Source organism: Lissotriton helveticus, chromosome 1_1, assembly GCF_964261635.1.
Source record: "Lissotriton helveticus chromosome 1_1, aLisHel1.1, whole genome shotgun sequence".
NCBI lineage: Eukaryota > Metazoa > Chordata > Amphibia > Caudata > Salamandridae > Lissotriton > Lissotriton helveticus.
In genome coordinates, this window is record NC_136057.1 from 1438830111 (window position 1) to 1438854586 (window position 24476).

General features: G+C 46.5%; 1 protein-coding gene across 3 annotated transcripts in view; it reads right to left on the reverse strand.

Annotated features, from left to right (window-relative positions):
• LOC144827080 (adenylate kinase isoenzyme 1-like) overlaps window positions 1-24476 on the reverse strand; it is a 555995-nt gene that overhangs the window by 375073 nt on the left and 156446 nt on the right. Inside the window, exon 2 of one of the 3 annotated variants that reach the window (XM_078685541.1) lies at window positions 10551-10752. The exons of the other annotated variants lie outside the window; for them this stretch is intronic. Coding sequence (XP_078541667.1) covers window positions 10551-10736 — 186 coding nt within the window. The 5' untranslated portion in view covers window positions 10737-10752. The remainder of the gene's footprint in view (window positions 1-10550; window positions 10753-24476) is intronic. 3 annotated transcript variants of the gene reach the window in all.

Sequence of the window (24476 nt, forward strand, 5' to 3'; positions counted from 1 at the left end):
CGATTGCTGAAGACACAATGCTGTCCAATGAAAAAATTCTGGAGGACAGAGTCATTAACCCATTGTCCACTACAGAAAGTGATTTTTCCAAATTAATACGATCAATTTCACGTATTCTCTCTGCTGTCTCAATTTGAGTAACCTTCCAGGCCTCATTATATGCTGCATATACAGAGGCTGCTATGAAACGCTTTTGACGCTGTTTGCGTGGTCCCATTATGAAATCACGCAAGTCAGCACCATCAGTAAGTAAAGTTAGGTGTTGCTTAATTTCAGGCAGTGTGGAAGACTGTAGCCATTGAAGGCATAATTTGCCCACACTGTAGGTTGTTATTATCCCTGGGTGATGTCTTTGGGGATATCTAGGGTCTGGCCTGGTCATTTTGAAACCCTGTGTTTTATTCAGGAATCTATCTTGACAGTGATTTGTATCTGTGGGCCAGATCAACCATTGTTTCCAATCAGGATGTGTTCTGTTTTGGTTAAGTATATGGTTTACGTCTATTTCTTCATCTGTATCAGAGTTATTGCTAAACATTGTTGGCTTTGGAATAGACGGGTTATTTAAATCTTTGATTTTGGCTAAGCCAAGACAGGTGGTTTGTTGAACAGTGTCATTTAAAAATATCATTTGTTCTGGGATCATGCAGGCTCTAAACAAAGCTTCTAAACCCTGTACTTGCCATTCTTTTGTGCCCCAAACACTTTTCAAATCAACATTTTTGTCCCAATAATCGAATCCAAAAGTATTCATTTTTTCAAAGAATGAATCAGAATAAATCAATTTTGTGTTGGTTATCATGGTTTTGGTCCCTGTCTTGTTTGACAATTTATAATAAAATGTTTCAGCATTACTAGTGTTAAAACCTTGAAAGTATGAATATTTGTCATAAACGGTTCTAGAGCTCCCTTTTGGAGGTGTAGCACAATGTTCCCATTGATTAAAATTTAAAACATTTCTAGGTTGTGCAGATTTATGCAAGAAATGGTTACCATAGTGGTTATAGCAATACATACTATCATAATTTGTAGAACCTTGCAAATAATCATGTTTTGTAAATTTAGCAGACATTACTAAGTCAGACATCATATTGTTTATACTTTCAAAGTCCCAATCATCAGCAAATGAGTTTGGTTTTGCAAAGTCACTCAAAGAGATCTTAATTTGGTGTGGATATTTCAGGATCTCGACCGGACCATAAATTTCATAGTCAGTGTTGTCCCAGGCTACCCCACCAGGTATTGGAATTGCTGTGAAGTTGGCTGAAGAAAGTTCTGAAGAAAGTTCTCGTTTCTCGACGTGTGACGATGTGTGTGGTTTGAGGACCAAGTTGATGTTCTGACTTGCTGTGTCCATTTTAGCATATTTTCCCTCAATGAAGCGTCCCAAAGTAAATACCATGATGAGCCAAAGTATGAGGATAAATGCACCAAAACCCACCCAAAATTCAATCCATGGAGAAATCAGATATGTTTCTTTTAGTTGTTTCAAAAGTTCCTTCGCTTTGTCTTTAAAGGATTTTGATGATGGCTGTGTCTTTTGTTCGCTGAAGCCTTCAGAGGAATCATCGAAGTTGATGAAGTAACCGGATGCAGTTCTGTCAATTGTTCCAATTGGTTCAGGATTTTTGTTTTTTGCATTTTCACTTGGTACTTCAGTATAGATTGGTGTGTCTCTGCTAAATGTCTTTATTTGGGTTTTCAGAGGTCTAAGTTCTATTGCATTGTTGCATAGTCCTTGTTGTTCTTCTGTAGGCGTTTCGAATGTGATGAGCCTCTTTGTTAGGACCTCTGTACTGGTAGCAAACCTTGGTGTTCTGCTACTTATTGGGAGTCCACTTGGCCTACTGTTTGTTATTGGCCACATGTTGTGGTTTTACCAGGTCGATGGATACAACTCGGTTCTCCTTTTTTCCAGCAAGTGGCGGTAGTACAACTGATCTTGTCCCGTTGACAGACAAGACAGGAACTGCTTTTCTGTAAGAAGGCCCAAATTCCTTCTTTACCGCGATCTTCTCCCTGACTAGATCCCCGACTTTTGGAATCCAGACAGGTCTTGCTGGGACAGGTGGTGATTCTTCAGTCGTTGTTGGCTGTTGTTTCAACTGTATGTTGCTCAGGTCTTTTCTTGTTTTGTTTAAGTCCTGCAAAATAGCCAAACGGTCTTTGACATCAAAGCTTTTTTCTGTTACCACTGAAGTCTGACTATCAAGGTCAGAGATCAACATCCTAGTTCCGAATAATAATTCGTACGGACTGAATCCCTTCAGAGAATTTCTTGGCAAGTTATTTAGACTACGTTGGACACTTATTAGATGTTTGACCCACCCAGCTCCCGAACCTAATATCCTTTCTATTATAGATTGCTTTCTGTCTTGGTTTTTTCTTTACACCATCCCATACCCTCAGGAAGGAAGTGAGAAGATTCCCGCTGGGCTGTGCTCATTTGGCCATTCTTTCCCCCCCCAGGCTGGATTGCCTGAGTGAGAGAAAAAAAAAATGGTCGAACGTAGCATGCTCTTAGCGTATATGCCATTTAGACTCGCAAATCTTGTATAATAGTCCGGACGTCAGCCGAGTGCTGTGGATCTACATTATAAGTGGGAACTAGCCTGTATATGTTAATCGCAAGCCATTCTTTTTGCTGGTAATATTATCTGCCTTGATACGACGAGGTATTAAACTGCTTCTCTCCCCACTGCGATCTCTGTTGCAGTTTGGGCAGTTTTTTACAAAGATGGTAAGATGGAGGCTCATGCCTGGCCACCAGTACCGTGATTGTAAATCTTCCAGAGAATCTTTTAATTTAAGGTGTCTGTGACCCTCGCCCATATGTGCGTCTGCGATTAACAAGTTTCTCCTGTCCTTGTTTGGAATCACTCTATCCCCCACTCCAGGGATTCGAGCAAAAGGGACGGAGTTTGCATCGATTATGTATGTATAATTGAGTGGATAGTTGATCGGTAACGCTGAGCAGTCGCCTTTTGATGACGTTTTCACCGCCAGCAATGTTTCACCGTCAATGTATTTTAATGTATGCTTTTTTCGATCTACGGGAGCCGATTTAGTGGCTGCCGCTGCGGCTGTCTCAGCCAATGAATTCCCTACAACGTGAACGCCATCACGTTGATGACTCAGTGAGTGAGTCACGTGAGTCTTTGGTAGTTCTTTCTTCAAAAGAGCTACTTGTTCCCAGAGAAGTCTCTGCTTTATTGGTGCATCTGTGTCATCTTTGTAACCGTTCTGAATCCATGTCTGCAAATCCTTGTTATATGCTTTGACGCAGAAATATGAATCTGACACTATAAGTGTCGGGAATTCGCGATCCGCATTATCTAGCGCCGTTTTCAAAGCTATTATTTCAGTTTGCATTTCTGAATTTGTTTCTACTGAGTGTGATTTTGTTAATAGAGGTCTTAGTTTACCTCCGCGCCACACTTCTTTTGTGATCTCACATGTGGGATTGTATGCATGTTCTCCCCAAACGGAGGGTTGAGCATGTCCGTCTGTATAGATTACACAGGCGTAATGTCGTAGAGGCAGAATGTCGATTGGCAGAGGATACGTTTTTTCATATTTTAGATTTTTTAATTCTTCTAGTTCTTAAAAGACTGTCAACCAGGCAATACTTGATAATTCATATCCTCCGTACTGGATTTTCAGATGGGCAATTCTGGATTTTTTGAAGTTGAATTTGTAACCCTCTGCAGCGAAACCAAGTATTATGGTGTTCACTCTTTTCAAGTGAGTTTCCAAGTCATCATCTGTTAAGTAAATGTCATCGACATAAGATAATGCTTCATCATCATATTGTTGTAGTAATTCTGTTACTCTCGCTGAGAATACCCCCGGGCTGTTCTTGTACCCCTGGGCTAACCGACAGAATTGTTTTTGAGTGCCATTTACTGAGAAAGCTGTTAAATATCTGCTCTCTGGTGCTATGTTTTGACAAAAGAATCCGTTGGAGATGTCCAAGGTAATTTTGTATTTTTTGCGCACTATGTTATTCATTAGTGCAGCACTGTGTGAGTTTTGCACTGCAAAAGTTTTGCAACATGTGTTAAGGTGTCGGTAATCCAAAACTAGACGGTATGAATTGTCTGGTTTGGAGACCGGAAACAAAGGATTGTTCATTTGTGAGGTGCAAGTTTCAATCACCCCCTGGTATTCTAGCTGATCTAGTATTTCATTTACTTGTTTTTTAGCTTCTTGCTTAATTGGGTACTGCCTTTGTGCAGTTGGTTGTGATTTTAACTGGATTTTGTGAGGAGGAGAATCCTCATCCCATCCTACATGATTTTTGTATAAAGCAGGTGCTAAGGCCACTGCCCACTTCCTAGCAAGTGTGTATTTTTTATGAATCGGGATTTGATTCGAGAAGGCAGGCATAATTACTTCTTCGCCATGAGGGCACTCCCTGATAAACTCTGGTGGCCAGTCTTTTTCAGCTAAAAGGATGTCATAACCCTTTGAGAGGTTATCCCAAAATAGTCCCCTTATTTTCCTAGTCTTATCTCCCTCTATACGTAATGTTATCTCGTATATTTTGTGGGGCTTGCTAACTCTGGTATCTGCAGTTTCCACTTGAAGGTATTCATTCGTGTCCACTGTCTCCAGATGATCCATAAGGACTTTGCGAGCTATGCTCACCTCTGCTGCGCTGTCTAGCATTGTCTGAGCCCACTCTCCGTTTTTCAATTGTGTCCTCAGTATTCTCGGCATTGTTAACTACCTTGATACTGGCTACCTTCTTTTTTGGAAATTGTGATTTCTTTTTCAGTTGAGCAGGTTCCTTGTCTTTGGACTTGGCGTGCTCTTCTGATCATCCTCTTCTTTCCGATTTCTGCGAGGAATTCTGAAAAGATTGAGAGGGACGTGTATCAATGTCTTGATATCTATCAGGTTTTTTAATATTATCCCTATTTCTAAGGTTATATCTATTCCCAGAGGGTTCACTCTGAGGTGACCTTTGTCTCGGGTTTGGAGATTTCTCTCTTCGCCTAGGAGACCTTCCTCTGGACTGGAATTTCTTTTCTTTAGGATTGGATTGTTTGTTCCCATCCCAGTTCTTTTTTGGTGAATTATTATTATTATTAAAAAACATTTTTTCTGGACTTGTAGTCAGTTGCGGTTTTACTGGTATTCCACCTAGACTATCTCTGCCTAGTTCTTCATAGGATTTTTCTATGATTCTGGCAATTTCAGCTGGTTGGTCTGCTATATCTGTCTCTTTTAACCTCTGGCGGATCGCCACGTTTGCTGCTTCACCCTTTATGTTGGCTAGTAATATAGCCGAGACCTGCTTGAAGTCTTTTAGTAATTTCATACCAAGAGTTAAAGCAGGTTCTGGACCGTATTCATCTTGAATTTGTTTTAGCACATCTGGTATCACCGAAATGGATGGAACACCGTGCGTTTTTGTATAGATGGAAGCAAAGACTGTACCCCAAGTGTCACAGTCCTCAATGTGTGATGCGATTCCCATTGGGAGACATATAGTCAGAATCCTGTGTTTTTCTAATGGGGTGGTGTCAGGAAACACCGCCTCTATTTGGGTAATTTTCTGTGCCAACCAGAATGGTATTTGTTCCCGTTTAGCTGGAACTTTACCTAGGCAGGATTGGATGTTCTGTGGTGTAATTTTATTTGTGTTCCCCTGGTGAGGGGTCAGCTGTGGTAGTTTAATCGCTGGCTGTATTGTTGAAGTCCGCATTACATACTGAACTAATTGTCTGTGAATTTTTAGTAGTTGTTTTAGCTGTATTAGCAGCTCTGCTGCAGGCATTCTTTCGATGTCTGGATATGGTGTGTATCCGGCTAAGACCGGCCACGTTGCTCCTGGTCTTCCTAAAGGACCGAGCCTTGTAATGTGATTATTATGTTTTAGGGCGCCATCAAATAAGAGCAAATGCTCTTGGAATTTGAGTGGTACTTCCACCTCCTCGAAAGGAGTGTACTCATTAGGAGGTTCCTCTACTTTGTAATAGTGGAAGTACTTTGTTATAGTATTAGCTGCTGGAAAATGTATCCATGTATAGTATACCTCTGTCTGCCGATATTCGTGTGCCTCGATTACGAATATGACTGTGCCACCTCTAGGTGTCAGTCCATTTTCTATAAGTTTTAAGGTTATAGATCTTCTTTTGGCGACCGGAATGAGTATTATATCCGCGTCTGCTGCTTGCATGGTAGCATCAGCATCTGCTATTTCAGTAGCTAATCTAGTAACCTCTCGTTCTTCATCGCTGTCCATTTTGCTGACAGGATGGTATTATGTTTATTTGCAGATCAGGTTTCTTTATGGAAACAGAGATTAGATGCACAATATTTTGGAACACTGTTTATCCTTCAACGTTGACTTAGACCAAGAACCATACATAGGAGTTCCCTCCTGCGAGGTTTTGGAGGATATTATAACCTTTCACCCACTCCAGACGTCTTTGGAGTATTTGGGAAAAGGGGTCTGAGTGAGAAAGCACGACTGAGTTACTCTAAATGTCTTACGTTAGTTTTATCGCCCTTTCCAAACGCGTTGGGCGCCATGTAGTGTAGCTCCTATTTTCCCAATAGGCTCTGCGCATTGGAATAGTACCTACAGCAGTAAAGGCCTAGGCCAGACGTTAACTAGGTCTACTACTGTCGATACTAGACTTAATTTTTGGGTTTGCCAGCTAAGCTCAGAGTTCGCTAGAAACTTTCTCGAATGTTCAAGGAAGGATTAACTCCCCTGATTAGACAAGAAGGGATTTAGTTTCTGACAACCATAGAACATGACAACTTTGCTCTCCCCTAATCAAGAGTCAATCTCAAGAGTCGTGTGAGCACAAGGCAATTATTTTACTCAGTAAGTACGTGCATTCTTAGTCTCAACAGAATGTAGAGAAAAGGAAGAGACGGGCGTGTTCAATAAAAGATGTTATTTATTGATCAGTCTCTTTTCTCGTACAAGAGAAATGGATCGATATTATTGCAATACTTATAGTTAAGTAAAGTGCATACATTAGAAGCAATAGTATAAAATAATACTGTAAAAACATTGATATGGTTTCTGAGCCATATGATGTTTAAAATGATTAAAATATATTTACATACACATATACATTTGACTAAACGTACTCAACTGGTGTTTCTAAATACGCCTACCCCGTGTACCTGACCTAAGTCTAATGCGTGGGCGGGAATAGAAAGTTACAGTTTAAGTTAAGTTTGTTTTTGCCAAGTGGATAACTAAAGAATTCTCTAGGAGGGGTTATTCAGTTCTGTACCTGGAATTTAGGATGAATGAGGAATGGTATCTCTTTCTCTGCTCTCGATATTCCAGGCTGCCTGCGAGGGCTGCCCAGAAGCGCCGGTGCTGGGTCTCTCGGCTTGAGATAGCAGCGCGTCTCTCAGCGCGTCAGGAAGGCGGGGCTGCTGCCTACGGGGTCTGCTTCTGCTCTCGGCAGTTCTGTACCTGGAATTTAGGATGAATGAGGAATGGTATCTCTTTCTCTGCTCTCGATATTCCAGGCTGCCTGCGAGGGCTGCCCAGAAGCGCCGGTGCTGGGTCTCTCGGCTTGAGATAGCAGCGCGTCTCTCAGCGCGTCAGGAAGGCGGGGCTGCTGCCTACGGGGTCTGCTTCTGCTCTCGGCTTCGGCAAGTATGGCTGCTCCGTCTTGTCACCACGCGTGTGTTTGCATAGGGCAAGGTCGGCAATATTTATACCTTAAAGGTGCCGGGATTGACGTAAGGATGGACATAGGTACGTCAATAAAGATGTCATACGACTTGCTCGTTAGCACATTCTTTACTAAAGTTCTCTGTGAAATCAAAACAATGGCCGCACGGATTATCCAGGTTGTCATAGGTTTGATTTGTTATGAGAACGTCGTATGCCTTATCAGGGGCTGGAGGAATGTCGCTTGTCTAATTAGATCTCAAGCGTTATGACCTAATCAGATAACACGTTCCTGTGCCGTAGTGTGACTGCGTCAGATAACGGTATCTGCATCATGGGGGTTTTCTTGCCTCATGGGCTGACTGTTAGTTAACTAGCTAGTAAGTTTAACCAGAATAGGGTCAGGAATAGGGGGATCGATTCAGAACCTATAGAAATACACGACACAAGCATTGGCGGCCGCGAATAAAAAAAAAAAAAATGAAACGCGAGTGTGGTATCCGGGCTGGGAGGAGTGGGAACGTGCCGCAGCCAATAGAGCCTGTACTGAGACCGACCTGGGAGGGCGGGGGCTGCCCGCGCATGCGCGGCATTTCTAACTTTCATTCTGAGAGCCCCGGCCCCGGTTAGAAATGCCGCGCATGCGCGGGCAGCCCCCACTCTACCAGGTCCGGCAGCTCCAGTCCCGTCGTGAACAACATCGGCGGCCAGCCCCCGCTCTACCAGGTCTGGCAGCTCCCGTCGTGAAGAGAACATCGGAAAGGGCCGAACATGCCTAAGGGGAGAGGAGCCCGGTGAGTGGGGGTGAGGGTGGGGGTGTATGCGCGTGTGTCTGTTCGAGTGTGTCTGTGTGCGCGTGCGTCTGTTTAAGGGGGGGTGCGTGTGTGTATGCAGTGTGTGTGTGCCTGTGTATGCGTGTGGCTGTGTATGTGCGCATGCGTCAGTGTAGCGCGCGCAACGCCATGCACGTTACAAGCAGCCAAGACGCCAAAGCGCGCCCACGAGGTCAAATCTCCGGCAGGAGAAGCGCGTGACAGTCTGCTGTCCACATTCCCCCAAAAGTGATAACATAAGTTGTCTCGCCCTAGACAGCAAAAGCTTTGCTTTTGCTTTCGTCTAGGCGAGACCTAAAAAGTGTGTTAGCACCACGCTGGAGCGAGCACAAGAAAGTAAGGGTAAGCCTTAGGGAGCTGAAGACAACGTTTGCATGTCGTGGCTGAGTTGGAAGCGCACGGAATAGTAAACAATATTCCTATTGGCACAGAGCATGCGCTATGTAGGCAAGACATGGAATCCGCAATCTCCGGTTCCACCAAACGATCAGATATGGCCCACAATGTGGAACTCGGTATCACGCAATAAGATCTCCCCGGTCCTCTCCCAAACCAAATACTGGCTACTACACAAAGCATTTTGGACTCCTGCACGATTATTTTCCTTAGGTCTCCATAGGGTCGCAACATGCTGGAACTGTAATCAAGAAACAGGGGGATTTAGCCCATCTTATCTTTCAGTGTGCATCAGTAAAGCCTTTTTGGGAAAAATAATTTACCTTCTTAACTGGTATGTTTAACTGTACCTTGATCCAACACTTCTCCACCATACCAATGGCCTTCTTGAACGCGGATTTAGGATCTGACGCTGACAATTCTCTACTTGAACTTTTATTAACATCTGCGGTGAAAATAGTTCTTGCCAAATGGAAGGACACAAGCAAGGCATCCTATAAGAGCTGGATAAACTGGATCACTCATCTCATAGGGGCAGATAACATCTCATTACAAAACTCTCCGTGGAAACCATCATCCAGGTTGATGTGGAACTCTATGGACACTTATCTCGACCTTTACAAACCTCCATGAACACTAGTGCATGTCGTTGAATCACACCTCGTACCTTACTGGCGCATCCCTTGTATCTTCTTATCTAATCGTTATTACCTGTAATAGGCTGTTATGTGTAAGGCCTATCAATATCGAACTGCTCTTGAGCCCACAACTGCATAGAATTCAGGATGTATACGATACCGCTCGTCTAATCTTTGTTTTAATTTTTCCTTCTCTTTTCTGTTTTCTTGCTCTCAGCTTCTCTTCTTTCACTATTGATCACTTGGGTTAGCCTCGTGATACTCTCATAGGAGTAATAACCTTATTGTATGCTTTTATACTCCTTATATTTTTGCTTTACATATATGATATGCTAACCCTGATACGGTATTACTCTTTGTATCTTTCGTATGGAAATCAATTAAGTATTTTGAAATTGGGGGGAAAAAAAGCAGTCACTGCACCCCATCACATGCATTAATTTGTCCAACTACCTTTCATTGCAAAGCGAAGTTTGCTTCAAAGGTTTCAATCTTACTTTGAATGTAGGAGTGTATATGTATATAATACGTAAAAACAACATTTTACCTTTGTAGACGACCCCACCAGTTTTACCTGTGGCCCAAAGTACAGCCTCACCCTTAAAACTCGCTTCTAAACTACACTACAGTTCATGACTTTTACATGTGCTTCGCCATACAACAACAAAACGAATATTTCTCCTCAGTCAACATCACATTTCTACTAATTTGTATTTTATTGAGATTATATATATATATATATATATATATATATATATATATATATACACATATACATATATATACATACACACAAGAACCTATCCAATGTTTGAACTGGTCGCTATTGATATGTGAGGACATAGCGTCAACAGAAGTATTTCTTCACTGTTTGTCATCACATGACTGAAATGTTTGAAAAAAAGAGTATTTAAGATTGTAACAAACTGCAGTGTCGCTATGTGATCAAGGTTACTGGATAACCGAAACGCGTCATGCCTGGAATACCATTTTGAGAGCAAATAAATCTTCCCACTAAAAACTTACCTGCTGCTGGGGGTCCTTCTTTCCGTTTGGTGTGGAATCGCCGAGGAAACAGAATTTGCCACGATATATATATATATATATATATATATTTCCAGAAATAACGAGCACAGTACTCCACAAAGCCATAACAACTATCATCTGGCCAAGAGGGAATAAAGTAACAGGCATCGCGAACTCTTTGTCCATGAGGTATTCAAACCATCTGGAACATAAAAGAGCTCTAACAATATACATTCATTTTAGCGACTGGACATGCAGCCTCATCAATTATTACTTACTCTAATTACTTCAAAGTCACACCAAGAAAACATATAAGTGCACTAACAAAATACATCATCGGACATACGAATCCCCCTTCATCTCGTATACATCAACCATCAAGTAAAATCACCAGAAGCCATATTTGTAAAAGACAAAACACAATATTGCACATGGGTCACTAAAGACACGAACCGACGAGATAAATAAAGTGTGTTGCAATATACCCCTAATGTAACCTTAACTACACATCACACTTTGGTGCAAACTGGTCAAAGTCAAATATGCATTCCACCCAGAAGGCGCTTACCAGTGGACGCGTTATGTCAGTTTAAGTTAGAGGCGTGAATTCGGAATCATTTGCTTAACACAGCTTGGCGGACAATACATAAACTTCCGAGCTTGCATGTTTGGTGCGACCTGGGCTGGAGGTGATTGGGGGTGTTCAGTGCTGCTGCTGCGACGACTCCTATTTACAATGCTGTGGAATGGTGACCTCTCCAGTGCAACATACTAGAAGCAGCCAGCCATGCGGGCAGGTGTTATTTATACACCCGCATTTACTAAAGGCACAGATAAATAAGGAATACGCGAGCTGACTGACGTACTCATAAACTGATGGGGGAGAGGGCATACGCCGGAGACGAGAGGCGTGCAACGTGCACGGAAAACAGGAGTTTTTAAAAATGGAGACACGAGGAAGGCAGGAGTACAGCTCCCACATATAAAATGCGAACTAAACCACCGGCAGTGGTGGCAGACACAGGTGAAACAGTGCACACATGTAAATGAGGCATACCAAGAGCAGACCTCTAAACACAGGAAGAAGTCAAATATACAGATATTTATATTTCAAAAGGCATAAACATACATGACTATTCATGTGTGCATACGTACGTACATCCCTCTCTGTGGTTTGCTCAAATAAATAACTTAAGGCAGAGAGGCACATTCACAACAAACACGCTCAGAATCAAACGCAAAGCTCCCTTTCGAATGACCTTCCTTTCCAAACACGTATCACACATTTGTAACACTGATTTCGAAAGCTACAAAGAACCAGGAAGTCAGGCAGGCGGGGGCGGTACTGCGGGACACCTCTGTGACGTCTTTCCCGGGCCGCGCTCTGATTGGCTGCTGGCCCGGGACCTGACGTGCAAACAGGAAGAGGAGCCGGCAGCAGGAAGTGGCGTGAGCATTGCGGCCCCGGGGCTCCCGTGACCAGGAAGGAGCCCTGGATACTGTTTCCCTTAAAGTCCCGGTCCCGAGATGGGGGACCGGGTGAAGACCCGCGGGGCGAAGCGGGCGCACTGAGGAGGCGGGTCTCCCATGTGGAGAGAGAGTCCCGCGTGATGTGGGGAGAGCCTGCAGCTGCGGAGGAAGGGAAGGAGCCTGGAGACCCGGGGAGCGCCTGCCAGACACCGGTGAGTGGAGCCGGGAGGAGAGGGGCTGGTGTGTGTGGAGGGGTTTCTGTGTATGCGTGTAGGTGCGACGGGGGTGTGTGTGCCTGTGTATGGATGTGTATGTGCGCATGCGTGAGTGGCGGTGTGGCTGTGTATGTGCGCATGCGTGAGTGGCGGTGCGCGTGCAGGCAGAGAAATCCAAGCAAAGCTCGTACACCTTCTCGTCCTTCCTTCCCTCGAGACAGCTAACTATACGTCTCCGACCCTGGACGCATCCTTTGGATGCTCATTCCAGGGCGAGACCTAAAAAGTTAATTAATACCAGAATTGACCTACTGGATAGCCTTCGAGAGTTATGGACTAATGATGGTCTAGAACTCGATGATGAAGACTGGCAGGCTGCGATCTCTTCCCCGAAGGAGGTGGCTATCCCGGCACGCCTCCGGTTTCTCCAGCTCAAAATTCTTCATAGGGTATATGTGACTGGTCCTCGCCTGGTACGCATGGGATTCTCGGCGGATGGATTGTGCAAGCGTGGCTGTGGTATGGTGGGCACGTTTCTCCATATTATTTGGGAATGTCCTGCTGTGCTACGCTATTGGACTCGCGTGCATGAAGTTATGAGTGAGGTCACGGGTGTGCAATCATTGCCTGAAGCGCGGAGATGTCTGTTGAATGTCCGGGAGCCGAATGATTATGACCAGGCACAGCTTCGATGGGTGACCTTGGGTAATATGATTGCTAAGAGAGACATTGCCCAGTTATGGGGCGCACAGAGGCCACCGACAGTTCTGGTGTGGCAACAAAACATGGACTGGTGCATGTTTAGAGAAAAGACTGTTTATGTTTCCCGTGGCACGCCCCGCAAATGGGGGAAAATTTGGACTCAATGGAACACATACCGTGGTGATCTATGTACTCCCCCCCGTCTGGAACTGAATACTGACCTGTCGTCCTCCCAACCTGACGTTTCCTCGGCAGGAGTTTAGATATCTTGTTTGCTTCTTGTCTCCTCCCCCCCCCCAATCTCATCGTATACTTCTGACATTTGATTTGCATATGTACCCCCCCCAGCAACGAAGTGACACATTTTGTATTATATTGCCTTGCTTTTGTCTTATTTTTTATGTTTTTTGTTATTTGAATTCAATAAAAAGATTTAAAAAAAAAAAAGAATATTAAAATGATGAGTTGGAACGTCAACGGCCTAGGGGACAAAGTTAAACGTTGTGTAGTACTGCAGCATATTAGACGACATACCCCAGATGTCATCCTCCTCCAAGAAACACACTTGGTAGGTAACTCCTACAAGGCCTTGAAAAGGTGGGGATACAAGCTAGTGGCTCACTCAGGTTTTACCACGGGTTCCAGGGGAGTTGGCATAATGCTGAGAAATTCATTTCCACTGACCATACACTCCACCTGGCCTGATGAATGGGGTAGATACATAGCAATCACGGGGCAATGGGAAGGGAACGTATTGACGCTCATGTCTGTATATGTACCACCTGGCCTTCAGAGCCGCACCTTTAAAGACCTGGGTACCACATTGTTATCACTCCCAGACGGTATCTTAGTAGTGGGAGGGGACTTCAACTCCATAGTTTCAGGCCCACTGGACAGGCACCCGCCTCGAGAGCTTGGCCCATCGTATCGATGGCTACACGACTTTCTAGAGGCCTTAGGCCAAACAGACGTCTGGAGAGCTTACCACCCAGATAGTATCCAACACACTTTTCACTCAGGGGCACAGCACAGCTTGTCCCGAAATAAGGCACATGGCGCGGGGTATCTCCAATCACTCCCCGATATGGGCCCAGTTAGGTATTGGTCAGCAAAGGGTGGGTATAGTAGCCCCCATCAACCCCTGGCATCTCCGAAACCCGAAAATTTGAAAGTTATTGCTCACAGCGATGGACTAATATTTCCAGGAAAATGAAGGGTCGGTTAAATCCCCCCAAGACCCTGTGGGAAGCGTTTAAACAGTAATAAGGGGACAAGTATTCTCCTTGATAGCCGGGGTGTGAAAAGAGAAACTAAGGGAAGTGGTTGACGCAGAAAACGAAGTCCTTCGACTGCAAGAAGAGTTTGGTGAAGAGGTGACACAGGAGACATTACATGTCCTTCAACTGAAAAGATACGACTAAAAGGTGATAGTGACTGATAGAGATAAAATAATAGGGAGGGAAAAACAGGGCAGTCTGTACAATCTTGGGGACAAGGCAGGAAATGTTAACGCATGGCTGGATAAGAAGGAGCTAGCGAGCAGACTGGTGCCAGAGCTGATAGGTAGGGCAGGTCAGTCGATCACTGACCCCCAGGATATTGTGAATGTGTTTGCTGTCCACTATAGTATGATATACCACACGAGTACACCGCACACTGAAGAAGAATCCCAACAATTACTTAAAGACATAGCCCTTCCCTCCTTTTCGGCGGACGATTTAGGTCTGCTGGAGTGCGAATTTTCCAATGAGGAAATAGCTCAAGCGATCAGGGTTCTTCAATCGGGCAAGGCCCATGGCCCTAACAGCCTGAATATTGAGCTTTATAAACTCAGACCAGACAAATTAGCCCCATACATGCTTGCTATGTTTGAAGAGAGCAAGAAGCTGGGAATACTACCACTGGACCAAAGGATAGCAACACTAGTCACCATACATAAGGAGGGCAAGCCTAAGACTGACTGTTGTTCTTACAGGCCTATCTCCCTATTAAACGCGGAACTTAAAATATTAGCCAAACTCCTAGCAAACCGACTTGTCAAAGTAGTCAATAGACTGGTACACCCGGACCAATCGGGCTTCATGCCCCAGCGCAACACTGCGCTAAACTTGCATAGAGTGCATGGAGTTATGGAGAGAATAGCCACAATCCAGGAAGCGGCAATAATAGTCTCACTTGATGCCACAAGGCATTCGACACAGTCGAATGGCCATATCTTTTCGCAGTCCTCACAAAAACGGGGTTCGGGCCTATCTTCATCCAATGAGTTAAACTCCTCTACTCTGAGCCCCTAGCCAAAGTTGTAGTAAAAAAAACAAAAATCAGAAGCTTTTAAGCTCAGTTGTGGGACTCGCCAGGGCTGTCCATTGTCCCCCCCCCTCTTTGTCCTGCCGTTGGAACCGTTGGCAGCATGGATCCGCAGGGATCCAGTGATACGAGGGGTGAGATGGTCGGAAACCTGGAAGACGGCATTTCATTGCACGCAGACGACATACTCCTGTTTTTGGCCTTCCCCAAGGCTTCACTCGTGAGTGTGCTGGATATTTTCGCAACTTGGCAGATATCCCGGATACACCATAACCTGGAGCAAGTCGACACTATATGTCCTCAGTGGGCCGCCGCCTGTCCTGCCAAGAGGCTGCCCTGTGCAGATCACCACAGTGGGCTTTAAGTACTTAGGCATTTTTATCACCTCTGACCCTAACTGCCGATTCGATTACTACCTATTCCCACCCTTGCAGAGATTGAGGCAGGACATAGTAGCTGGAAGGCGCTCCCACTCTCAATGCTGGGCAGGGCGGCTCTTTTCAAAATGATGTCCCTGCCTCGCTTTTTATACGTGCTGCAAACTCCCCCGACCTGGTTCCCACGTGATACTTTAGAGAGATCGAAAGCCTGCAGAGAACTGCTATGGGAGGGGAACCCCGCATCGCACTGGTTAAACTAAGCCTAAGCTGGTATGATGGAGGGGTTGGACTCCCGGACCTTAAATAAATATTATTGGGAGGCCCACTTGGCTGCCATAAATCACGGAACTTACCATCACACGGATGATCGGGGCTATGCCATAGATAGATGGCTGTTACCTGGAGGGAACTACAGCAGGGCACTATAATCTTGCGTAGCACTGAGTGGGGCCTTACCATCGATCAGGAATTACATTACTTCCTGGGTGACGATAGATGACAATTATCACGCATGATTACTAGTATGCCTGAACTTATTACTATATGCAGTTGTTGGACCTGGCCCTTTTTGGCAGGTTCACCCCGAAACTTTTTGCTTTTTCCTAGCCTGTTTCTGGAACCTGGTGTTGGTGATTTTAGGCGTCTGCGCACTTTTTCACTGTGGTACAGTGTAAAGTGCGTGAGCTCTCTGTGTATGTGTGGTGAGTGACCTGCCCTCCCATAGGAATGCATGGGGAATATGTGTGACCATGGTAGTTCCTGATGTGTGGGGAGTGCAGGGTCGAGTTTGGTATGTGCGAACTCGTGAGATTGAATGCTGCGTAATGATGTATGTGGCATGAATGTGTCTAGTGTGGAAGTGCCACTTCTAGACATGGGTGTGCGTGTGTAGTGAGTCTGCTGGCACGCGATTGGCTGATGCCTGGCTCCAGGAGTGTGCCTGGGCCTGCTTGTGGATTGACTGTCTGGTTTGAGGGTGACAGGGGCTGGGGAGCCCCCAGGAGGTTGTCTGAGTCAGCCCTTGGTTGAATGACTGCATCTGCAACTAGAGTGGTGGGAGAAGATAGCACCTGGGAGTGAATAGGGCTGGGTTTTCCCCACACAATGCTGGCTCCACCCCCTGTGGTGCGTCTGATGTCCCCAGCCTGGCCAGTGGAAGGAGTTCCCTATAACCAGTTGTAGCTGGTTCTCACATTGCCTGCACCCTGCTAGACAAAGGATTTTATTGTATAAAAAGGGGCTGTGTCCCCTTGAAAAATGTTCTTGTTTCTGACTTGAATCCTGCCAGGGGCGTGCTGCTGCTTGGGCCCAGGGGAAGGCTTGCCTCCCTGGGCCCTGCCCAGCCCCTGGATGTCCTACCCCTGGATGCTGGAGGATTTTCCTTAGGGGAGCTGTGTTGCTCCATCTTTACTCTTCCAGGACTGCTGGGACTTCTTTTTGCTGGCTGTTAATGTTGCCAGGACCTTGATCAGCCCCCCAGCGCCTTATTTTGGGCAGGAAGTGCTTTATTTTGCCTTTAGCACCTGAGAGCGCTGTATTTTTACGTATAGCGCTGGGAGCCCTTTACTTTGCCCCCAAGCACTTAGTAGCGCTTTTGATTGGATCCTCGAGGGTGCCCACCCCTCGTTTTTAGCCTCGAAGAGTCACCGTCATCGGCCCGGGCCGCGATCAGCCTCGGAGCGGCCGCGCTGTGATTGGCTCACTCTGAGGGGGCCCAGCGAAGAAGCAGCGCAGTAATTGGCTGACTGTTGGGGGCAGTGCCGTGTCAGAGGGGGCTCGTCGGAGGAGACGCGCTGGGTGGAAGCCCCGCGTGTGAGAGAAGAAGCATGGCGGCCGGTCGACAGGGCTCCCGTGAGCTGATGGAGCCCTGCAGCAAGAGGAGAGGAAGCCGTGAGGGAAGCAGAGCCCCCCCCCCGACCAGCCCGGTGAGTGTTGAAGGGCTGGGGGTATGCGGGGAGCTCCGCGGGTGGCAGTGCCTGATCGAGGCAGCGTTCGACCGGCCCCGTGGCAGCGGGCCGCCCCTCCATTTTTACCGCGATGTGTTTTAGAGCCCCGTAGGCTTTCACGATGGCCCGTGTCCTCCCCTCTGTTTAGGGGGGCATAGTTGGTGCAAGCAGGGCGGCCCCGGTTGGTAGTGGGTCGCCCCAACGTTGTCTAGAGCCCACGAGGCTCCCTGGGGGCATTTGTGTTCAGAGCCTCGAGGCTCTCACGACCACGTAGGCATTGTGATTTAAAGAGCCTGTGTGGCTATCCCCCTGGCCCCATGTCTAAGCGCTAGTGTTTGTGGACATATTTATTTAAGGAGCCAGTGGGCTAAAGGGGTACAGTGATTTTAGAGCCTGTGTGGCTCCCATGTGGCACAGTTTCAGAGCCAGTGTGGCTCCAACCCCGTTGGCCTAGTCCTTGTTCTAGGGGCTAGAGAGAGCCCCCTGTCGCCGTTTGTCCCAGCTGCCCAGCAATTAGTGGGCAGTTGCACCGTTTAGGCGCAATTTGAGAGTCCTTGTGTGGGACAGAGATGGCACAAAGGTGCCAGGCCTTCTACAGCTGCGCAGCACATAGTGCCAGCTGCAACTTTCAGGCCCTTGTGATTGTTCCCAGGTGCCCAGCAAGTAGTGGGCACCTGCAATGTTTAGGTTTTGCGCCGGTGGCGCACCCCTGACTGGCGCTGCGTGGCAGCGCGCCCGGACATTCTGGACACAGGGCTTTTTGAGTCCCCTTGTTGGATGGCCAGTTGGCCAGGGGGCTGGTATGTGGGTAGGGCGCAAGGCCCTAATATGATTTCTGCGCAATGTGATTTCGCTATGTTTTGGATAGTAATTGCCTAAGGTGATGTTTTGCGCAATTGTGTTTTCTTACACCTCTGAATGTGTTGGTTATACATCATGTGTTTTTCCTGTGTTGCACCTCTGAATGTTTTTATGCATCATGTGTTTTCCTTCCCTACACCTCTGAATGTTGTGATGCATCATGTGTAATGTGTTCTTGCTTATACCCCTAAATGTATTTTATTCTTTGGTGGTCGTGTTTTGCCTAGTAGAGTTTATACTAGAGAGGTTATGTGTCCATGCGTGATCTAGGCCTATGGTTATTAGGATTGCGTAGTGTGTACCTACCTTTACCAGTAGTTACTGGTTGTGACCTATAATTGTTCTTTTGTGCTACACTTATTCTAAGTTCTAGAAGTGCTATTTCTAAAAGTGTTGATTCTGACAGTGGCCCATGTGGGCCTGTCCTGTACATAATCCCTTGTGAATATTGCCCGTGCCAGTTGGCACAATGTACATGTGTGATTACTATCTGATGTGTTTTGACAATACAAAAGTTGTTTTTATATAACCTTGTGTGGAGTTCCTTTTGTGGTGTGCCTAGGATGTTGTTGCTGTTGTGTGCGTGCGCAAATGCTTTACACATTGCCTCCGGGATAAGCCTGTCTGCTCGTGCCAAGCTACCAAGGGGGGAGCAGGGGTTATCTTGGCGTGTGACTCCCTTGCCCTGACTAGAATGGTGGTTTCTGCCTGGCTTTGGCGTCAGCCTTAGCCTACCAGGAATCTCAGTTCTAACAGCAGTCGTTTACTGTGACGTGTGAAAGGAAACGTTATGTCAAATATGATACTCACACTGTGTTACGAGTTTAATGAATGAACAGTAATTCTGCAATTTATGACATTTACGTTTCAACTTTGGTGACACTTACCGTGTTTGGATAATGTATCCAAATCCTGAAGAAATGCCATTATATTTCCATGTTAGGTACAGTGGCTGATGGAGAATTCATGGTTTTGCATATTTCCTTTATTCGACTATAGAGTTAGATCACTTCATAGTTCACCCTATAATAATCTCAATCTTAGTGATATAATGATAGATATTACATATACACCACTAGTGAAATGAGGCGAACATTACATCACCAATTTTCTGAAACACACGTTTTCACATACCATATTTTATCCTGACAAATCAGAGAATTGCCAACTATTTTAGTTTAATTATGTTTTTTATCTTCCCAACCGAGTTTGAGCCATCTTCTTAAAAATGTGGGAATTACGATATGAATTATTATTGCAACTCCTTGACACACTAGAGAACTGCATTAAACATTTTAGATCGACATGTGGCCTTTTTAAGACGCCCAAAGGTTACTTTCAAGATGTCTGCCTCATCAGACAACAACTCGACAGTCCGTTGTCTATGTTCTCATTTCCGTAATCGGAAAGAGCATCCAATGGGAAGTAAGGTTAGTAATCGACAATTTATAATCGAAAGGCACCGAACGCCGGGAATGTGCACACGGAACACGGAAGAAGCAGGAATAACGGCTTTGCAGTACTCTGTTTGGCGTTGTAGGTAAGAAGAAACTTTGATTCTGAGTGTACTATACTAATAACGCTGTTGTGAGGTTTGGAGTCAGCGGGGGGCTTTTGAATTCAATGACGTTATTATGAGATTTGGAGTTAGCGGGGTACTTTTGAACCTATTACTATTGTTGCTATTTGAGGATACAAATGCATGGCGCAACACTATGCCGATGTTCATAATATTCACCGTAGAATAACTATTGTGTTGCTTGGTTCTGTTGTTAGCGCTTACAGTGGTAATTTGAACTAGCCAAGTCAAGTCAAGTCAAGTCAGAATTTATATAGCGCACTACATACCCATTGGGTCTCAAGGCGCTTGAGGGAGGGGGGGAGGTTTACTTATCGAATATCCATGTTTTAAGTTGTTTTCTGAAGGCTAGGTGGTTTTGAGTAAGGCGGAGGTGGATGGGAAGGGAATTCCAGGTCTTAGCCGCTAAGTAGGAGAAGGATCTTCCTCCCATGGTGGCTTTGTGGATGCGTGGAACAGCGGCGAGGGCTTGGTTGGACGAACGCAGCTGGCGGGTGGGGGTGTAAAAGGAAAGGCGCGTGTTGAGACAATCCGGTCCAAGTTCGTATAGGGCTTTGTGTGCGTGGGTGAGGAGGCGGAACGTTATTCTCTTGTTGACGGGGAGCCAGTGAAGGTCTTTCAAGTGAGCGGAAATGTGGTCTGTGCGGGGGATGTCTAGTATGAGTCTGGCTGACGCATTTTGGATGCGTTGGAGTTTTTTCTGTAGTTTTGCGGTGGAACCAGCGTAAAGGGTGTTTCCGTAGTCCAGGCGGCTTGTAACCAGTGCGTGGGTGACTGTTTTTCTTGTTTCGGTGGGGATCCAGTGAAATGTTTTTTTGAGCATGTGTAGGATGTTGAAGCATGAAGATGAGACGGCGTTGACTTGTCTGGTCATCGAGAGTGTGGAGTCCAGGATGATGCCCAGGTTCCGTGCGTGGTCCGTCGGTATGGGGGCTTTTCCTAGGGCCGTCGGCCACCAAGAGTCGTCCCAGGCGGAAGGGGATGAGCCTAAGATGAGGACTTCCGTTTTGTCCGAGTTCAGTTTCAGACGGCTGTGCTTCATCCACTCGGCTACTTCTTTCATCCCTTCGTGTAGGTTGGTTTTGGCGGTGGTTGGGTCTTTGGTGAGTGAGAGGATCAGCTGAGTGTCATCAGCGTAGGAGATGATGTTGAGGTTGTGTTGACGTGCGATGGTTGCGAGGGGGCTCATGTAGACGTTGAAGAGGGTGGGGCTGAGTGATGATCCTTGCGGGACGCCGCAGATGACTTCGGTGGCCTCTGACTTAAAAGGGGGGAGGCGGACTCTCTAAGTTCTTCCAGCGAGGAACGAAATGATCCAGTCCAGTGCTTTTCCTTGAATTCCGATGTTTCTGAGGCGTTGTATAAGGGTGCTATGGCAGACTGTGTCGAAGGCTGCGGAGAGGTCAAGGAGGATAAGGGCGACTGTGTCTCCGTTGTCTAGTAGTGTTCGAATGTCGTCTGTTGCTGCGATGAGGGCGGTTTCGGTGCTGTGTTTGGCTCGGAAGCCAGACTGAGGAGTCGAGTGATTTGTTAGTTTCGAGGAAGGTGGCGAGCTGATAGTTAATGGCTTTCTCAATGACTTTGGCAGGGAATGGGAGGAGCGAGATGGGGCGGTAGTTTTTGAGTTCGGTGGGGTCAGCTGTGGGTTTCTTCAGAAGGGCGTTGAGTTCGGCGTGTTTCCAGCTATCTGGGAATGTGGTGGAGTTAAGGGAGGAGTTGATGACATCTCGGAGATGGGGTGCGATAATGGAGTCTGCTTTATTGAAGATGTGATGGGGACATGGGTCTGTAGGGGATCCTGAGTGGATGGAGTTCATCAGGCGAATCGTTTCTTCTGTGGTGATTGGGTTCCATTCGAGAAGGATATTCGGGGGAGGTAACCGTTCGGAGGTGAGTGGGGTGGATTGGTTTACAGGTGTGTTGTCAAAGCTGTTATGGATGTCGGCGATTTTGTCGTGAAAGAATGAAGCAAGGGAGTCGCAGAGGACTTGTGAGGGGGTGATGTCGTTAGAGCTGGCGGTGGGGTTGGTGAATTCTTTGATGATGTTGAAAAGTTCCTTGCTGTTGTGGGCGTTGTTGTCTAGTCGGTCTTTGAGTGCTGTTTTCTTGGCTGTCCGGATTAATTGGTGGTGTTTGCGGGTGGCGTTTTTGAAGGCGGCTTGGGTGATAGTGTTTGGGTCTGTTTTCCAAGTTTTCTCAAGGGAACGACAGAGCTTCTTGGATTTCTTAAGGTCATCGTTGAACCAGGGGGCGTTCTTGCTGCCTTGCTTGGTTTGATGTTTTTTCAAGGGTGCTAATTTGTCGGCGGTTAGGGTTAACCATTGTGTGAGGTTGATGGCGGCTTGGTTAGGGTTCGCTGAATAGGCAGGGGGTTTTTGAAGAAGCGATGTTGAGATCTGGTCGATGGTGATTTTGTTCCAGTTTCTTCGCAGAGTTGGTTGAGGGTGGTTGTGGGTCGAGGTCTTATTGTAAATAAAGTGGATGCAGCTGTGGTCCGTCCAGTGGAGGGGTGTGGTATGAGTGAAGGAGATATGCTTGCTGGAAGTGAAGATAGGGTCGAGTGTGTGTCCTGCATAGTGTGTGGGGGTGTTAACAAGTTGTTTGAGTCCGAGATTGGCGAGATTGTCCAGAAGGGTGGTGGTGTTGCTGTCGTTGCTCTTTTCCAGATGGAAATTGAGGTCTCCCAGTAGAATGTATTCTTCTGAAGGGAGGGCGTGTGGGGTGATGAAGTCAGTGATGTCGTCGCTGAATTTTGTACGGGGTCCTGGTGGCCTGTAGAGGAGGGTGCCCCTAAGTGTTGTCTTGGGGTCGGTGTGGATCTGGAAGTGGAGGTGTTCGGCGATAGCGAGGTTGTCATCTGAGCTCGTTGAGATGCGGATGGTGTTCTTGTGGACGATGGCGATGCCTCCTCCTGTTTGGATGGGGCGGTCCTTACGGATGATCTTGTAGCCGTCCGGGATGGCTATGGTGATGTCTGGAGCTGAAGAGGCATTCATCCAGGTTTCTGTTAGGAAGGCGATGTCCGGAGAAATGGTGTCGAGTAGATTCCAAAGGTCGATGGTGTGTTTGTGAACCGAGCGGGTGTTGAGAAGGATGCATTTTAGGTGGTTGGTGTTGGTTCTCTGTTTGGTGTTTGTGGATTTGGTTTGGGACTTGACGCAGGTAAATTTGCAGGATTGGCAGGTGAAGGGTCCATGGGTGTGTCCTGGTGCTGCTTGGACGCAGTTAGTGGGTCGGCCGGGGTTGAGTGCAAAGAGGGAGGAGGCGTCGTATGTAATGCGGGGAGGATGGGTGATGCGGGGACCAGGGGGTCTGGCTCTGGGCGCGGTCCAGGCGCGGACGGGCTTACCTTTGGCGCACCTTCGGCGCGCATGGGGCGCTTCCGCTGCGCGTGAACGCTGCGCGCAAATGCAACTGTCATATATGGTAGTGAGGGGGGAGGGGCGAGGGAGGGTCAGCTGGGAAGGCGGTAGCGGGGTGGAGACTAGGGCAGGGCTACCAACAACAACAACAGCAAAATGGCCGGCGGCCTTACAGGATCGAGCAGCTGCACTATAACAGAATAAGTCTATGGTATCATCAATAGCACACAGCGCAATGCGGCAATGTAAATGTAATGCCAGGCAGGCAGCAGTACGAATGTTCAAATATAGCCAGAGCAAGCAGCGGAGCTGCGCTGAAATCAGACGTTAAGCTGTGATACACAGCGCAATGCAGTAATGTTAATGCAAAGTCAGGTAGCAATACAGTTGCAGTCAGAGCAAGCAGCGGAGCTGCGTTACGATACCCGACAGTGAGGCGAGGCGGGTCAGGGAGCAGCGTGGGGAGCGGCCGTGTCTGCAGGCAGCAGGACGGTCACAGCGCGTTAGGGTCAAAGTTGCGGAGGTAGAGATTAGTGGGAGGGAGGGTCAGCTGGGAAGGCGGTAGCGGGGTGGAGACTAGGGCAGGGCTACCAACAACAACAACAGCAAAATGGCCGGCGGCCTTACAGGATCGAGCAGCTGCACTATAACAGAATAAGTCTATGGTATCATCAATAGCACACAGCGCAATGCGGCAATGTAAATGTAATGCCAGGCAGGCAGCAGTACGAATGTTCAAATATAGCCAGAGCAAGCAGCGGAGCTGCGCTGAAATCATAGCCATAATATATATATATAGTTAATTATAAGTTAATTAGGAGGTGACTAAGTATATGGGCTGTTCTCGTGACAAACTTGGAATAACTCATTGAATTACGGAGCTAATCGTTGTCATGACAGCTTATTGGTTATGTGACTGACCCATTGGCCTTCAGTTGTTACTGTAATCAGTCTGCCATTGTATGGACAGTCGAATACACAGCTTTCTGATAAAATGATTTTGAATTTTAGAAAGAAAGGATTTAAAGGGATGAATAACCTCGATTGGATACACTAAGGATTTGCACATATATAGCGATTTCCACGCTCATCAAAACCCCTGTG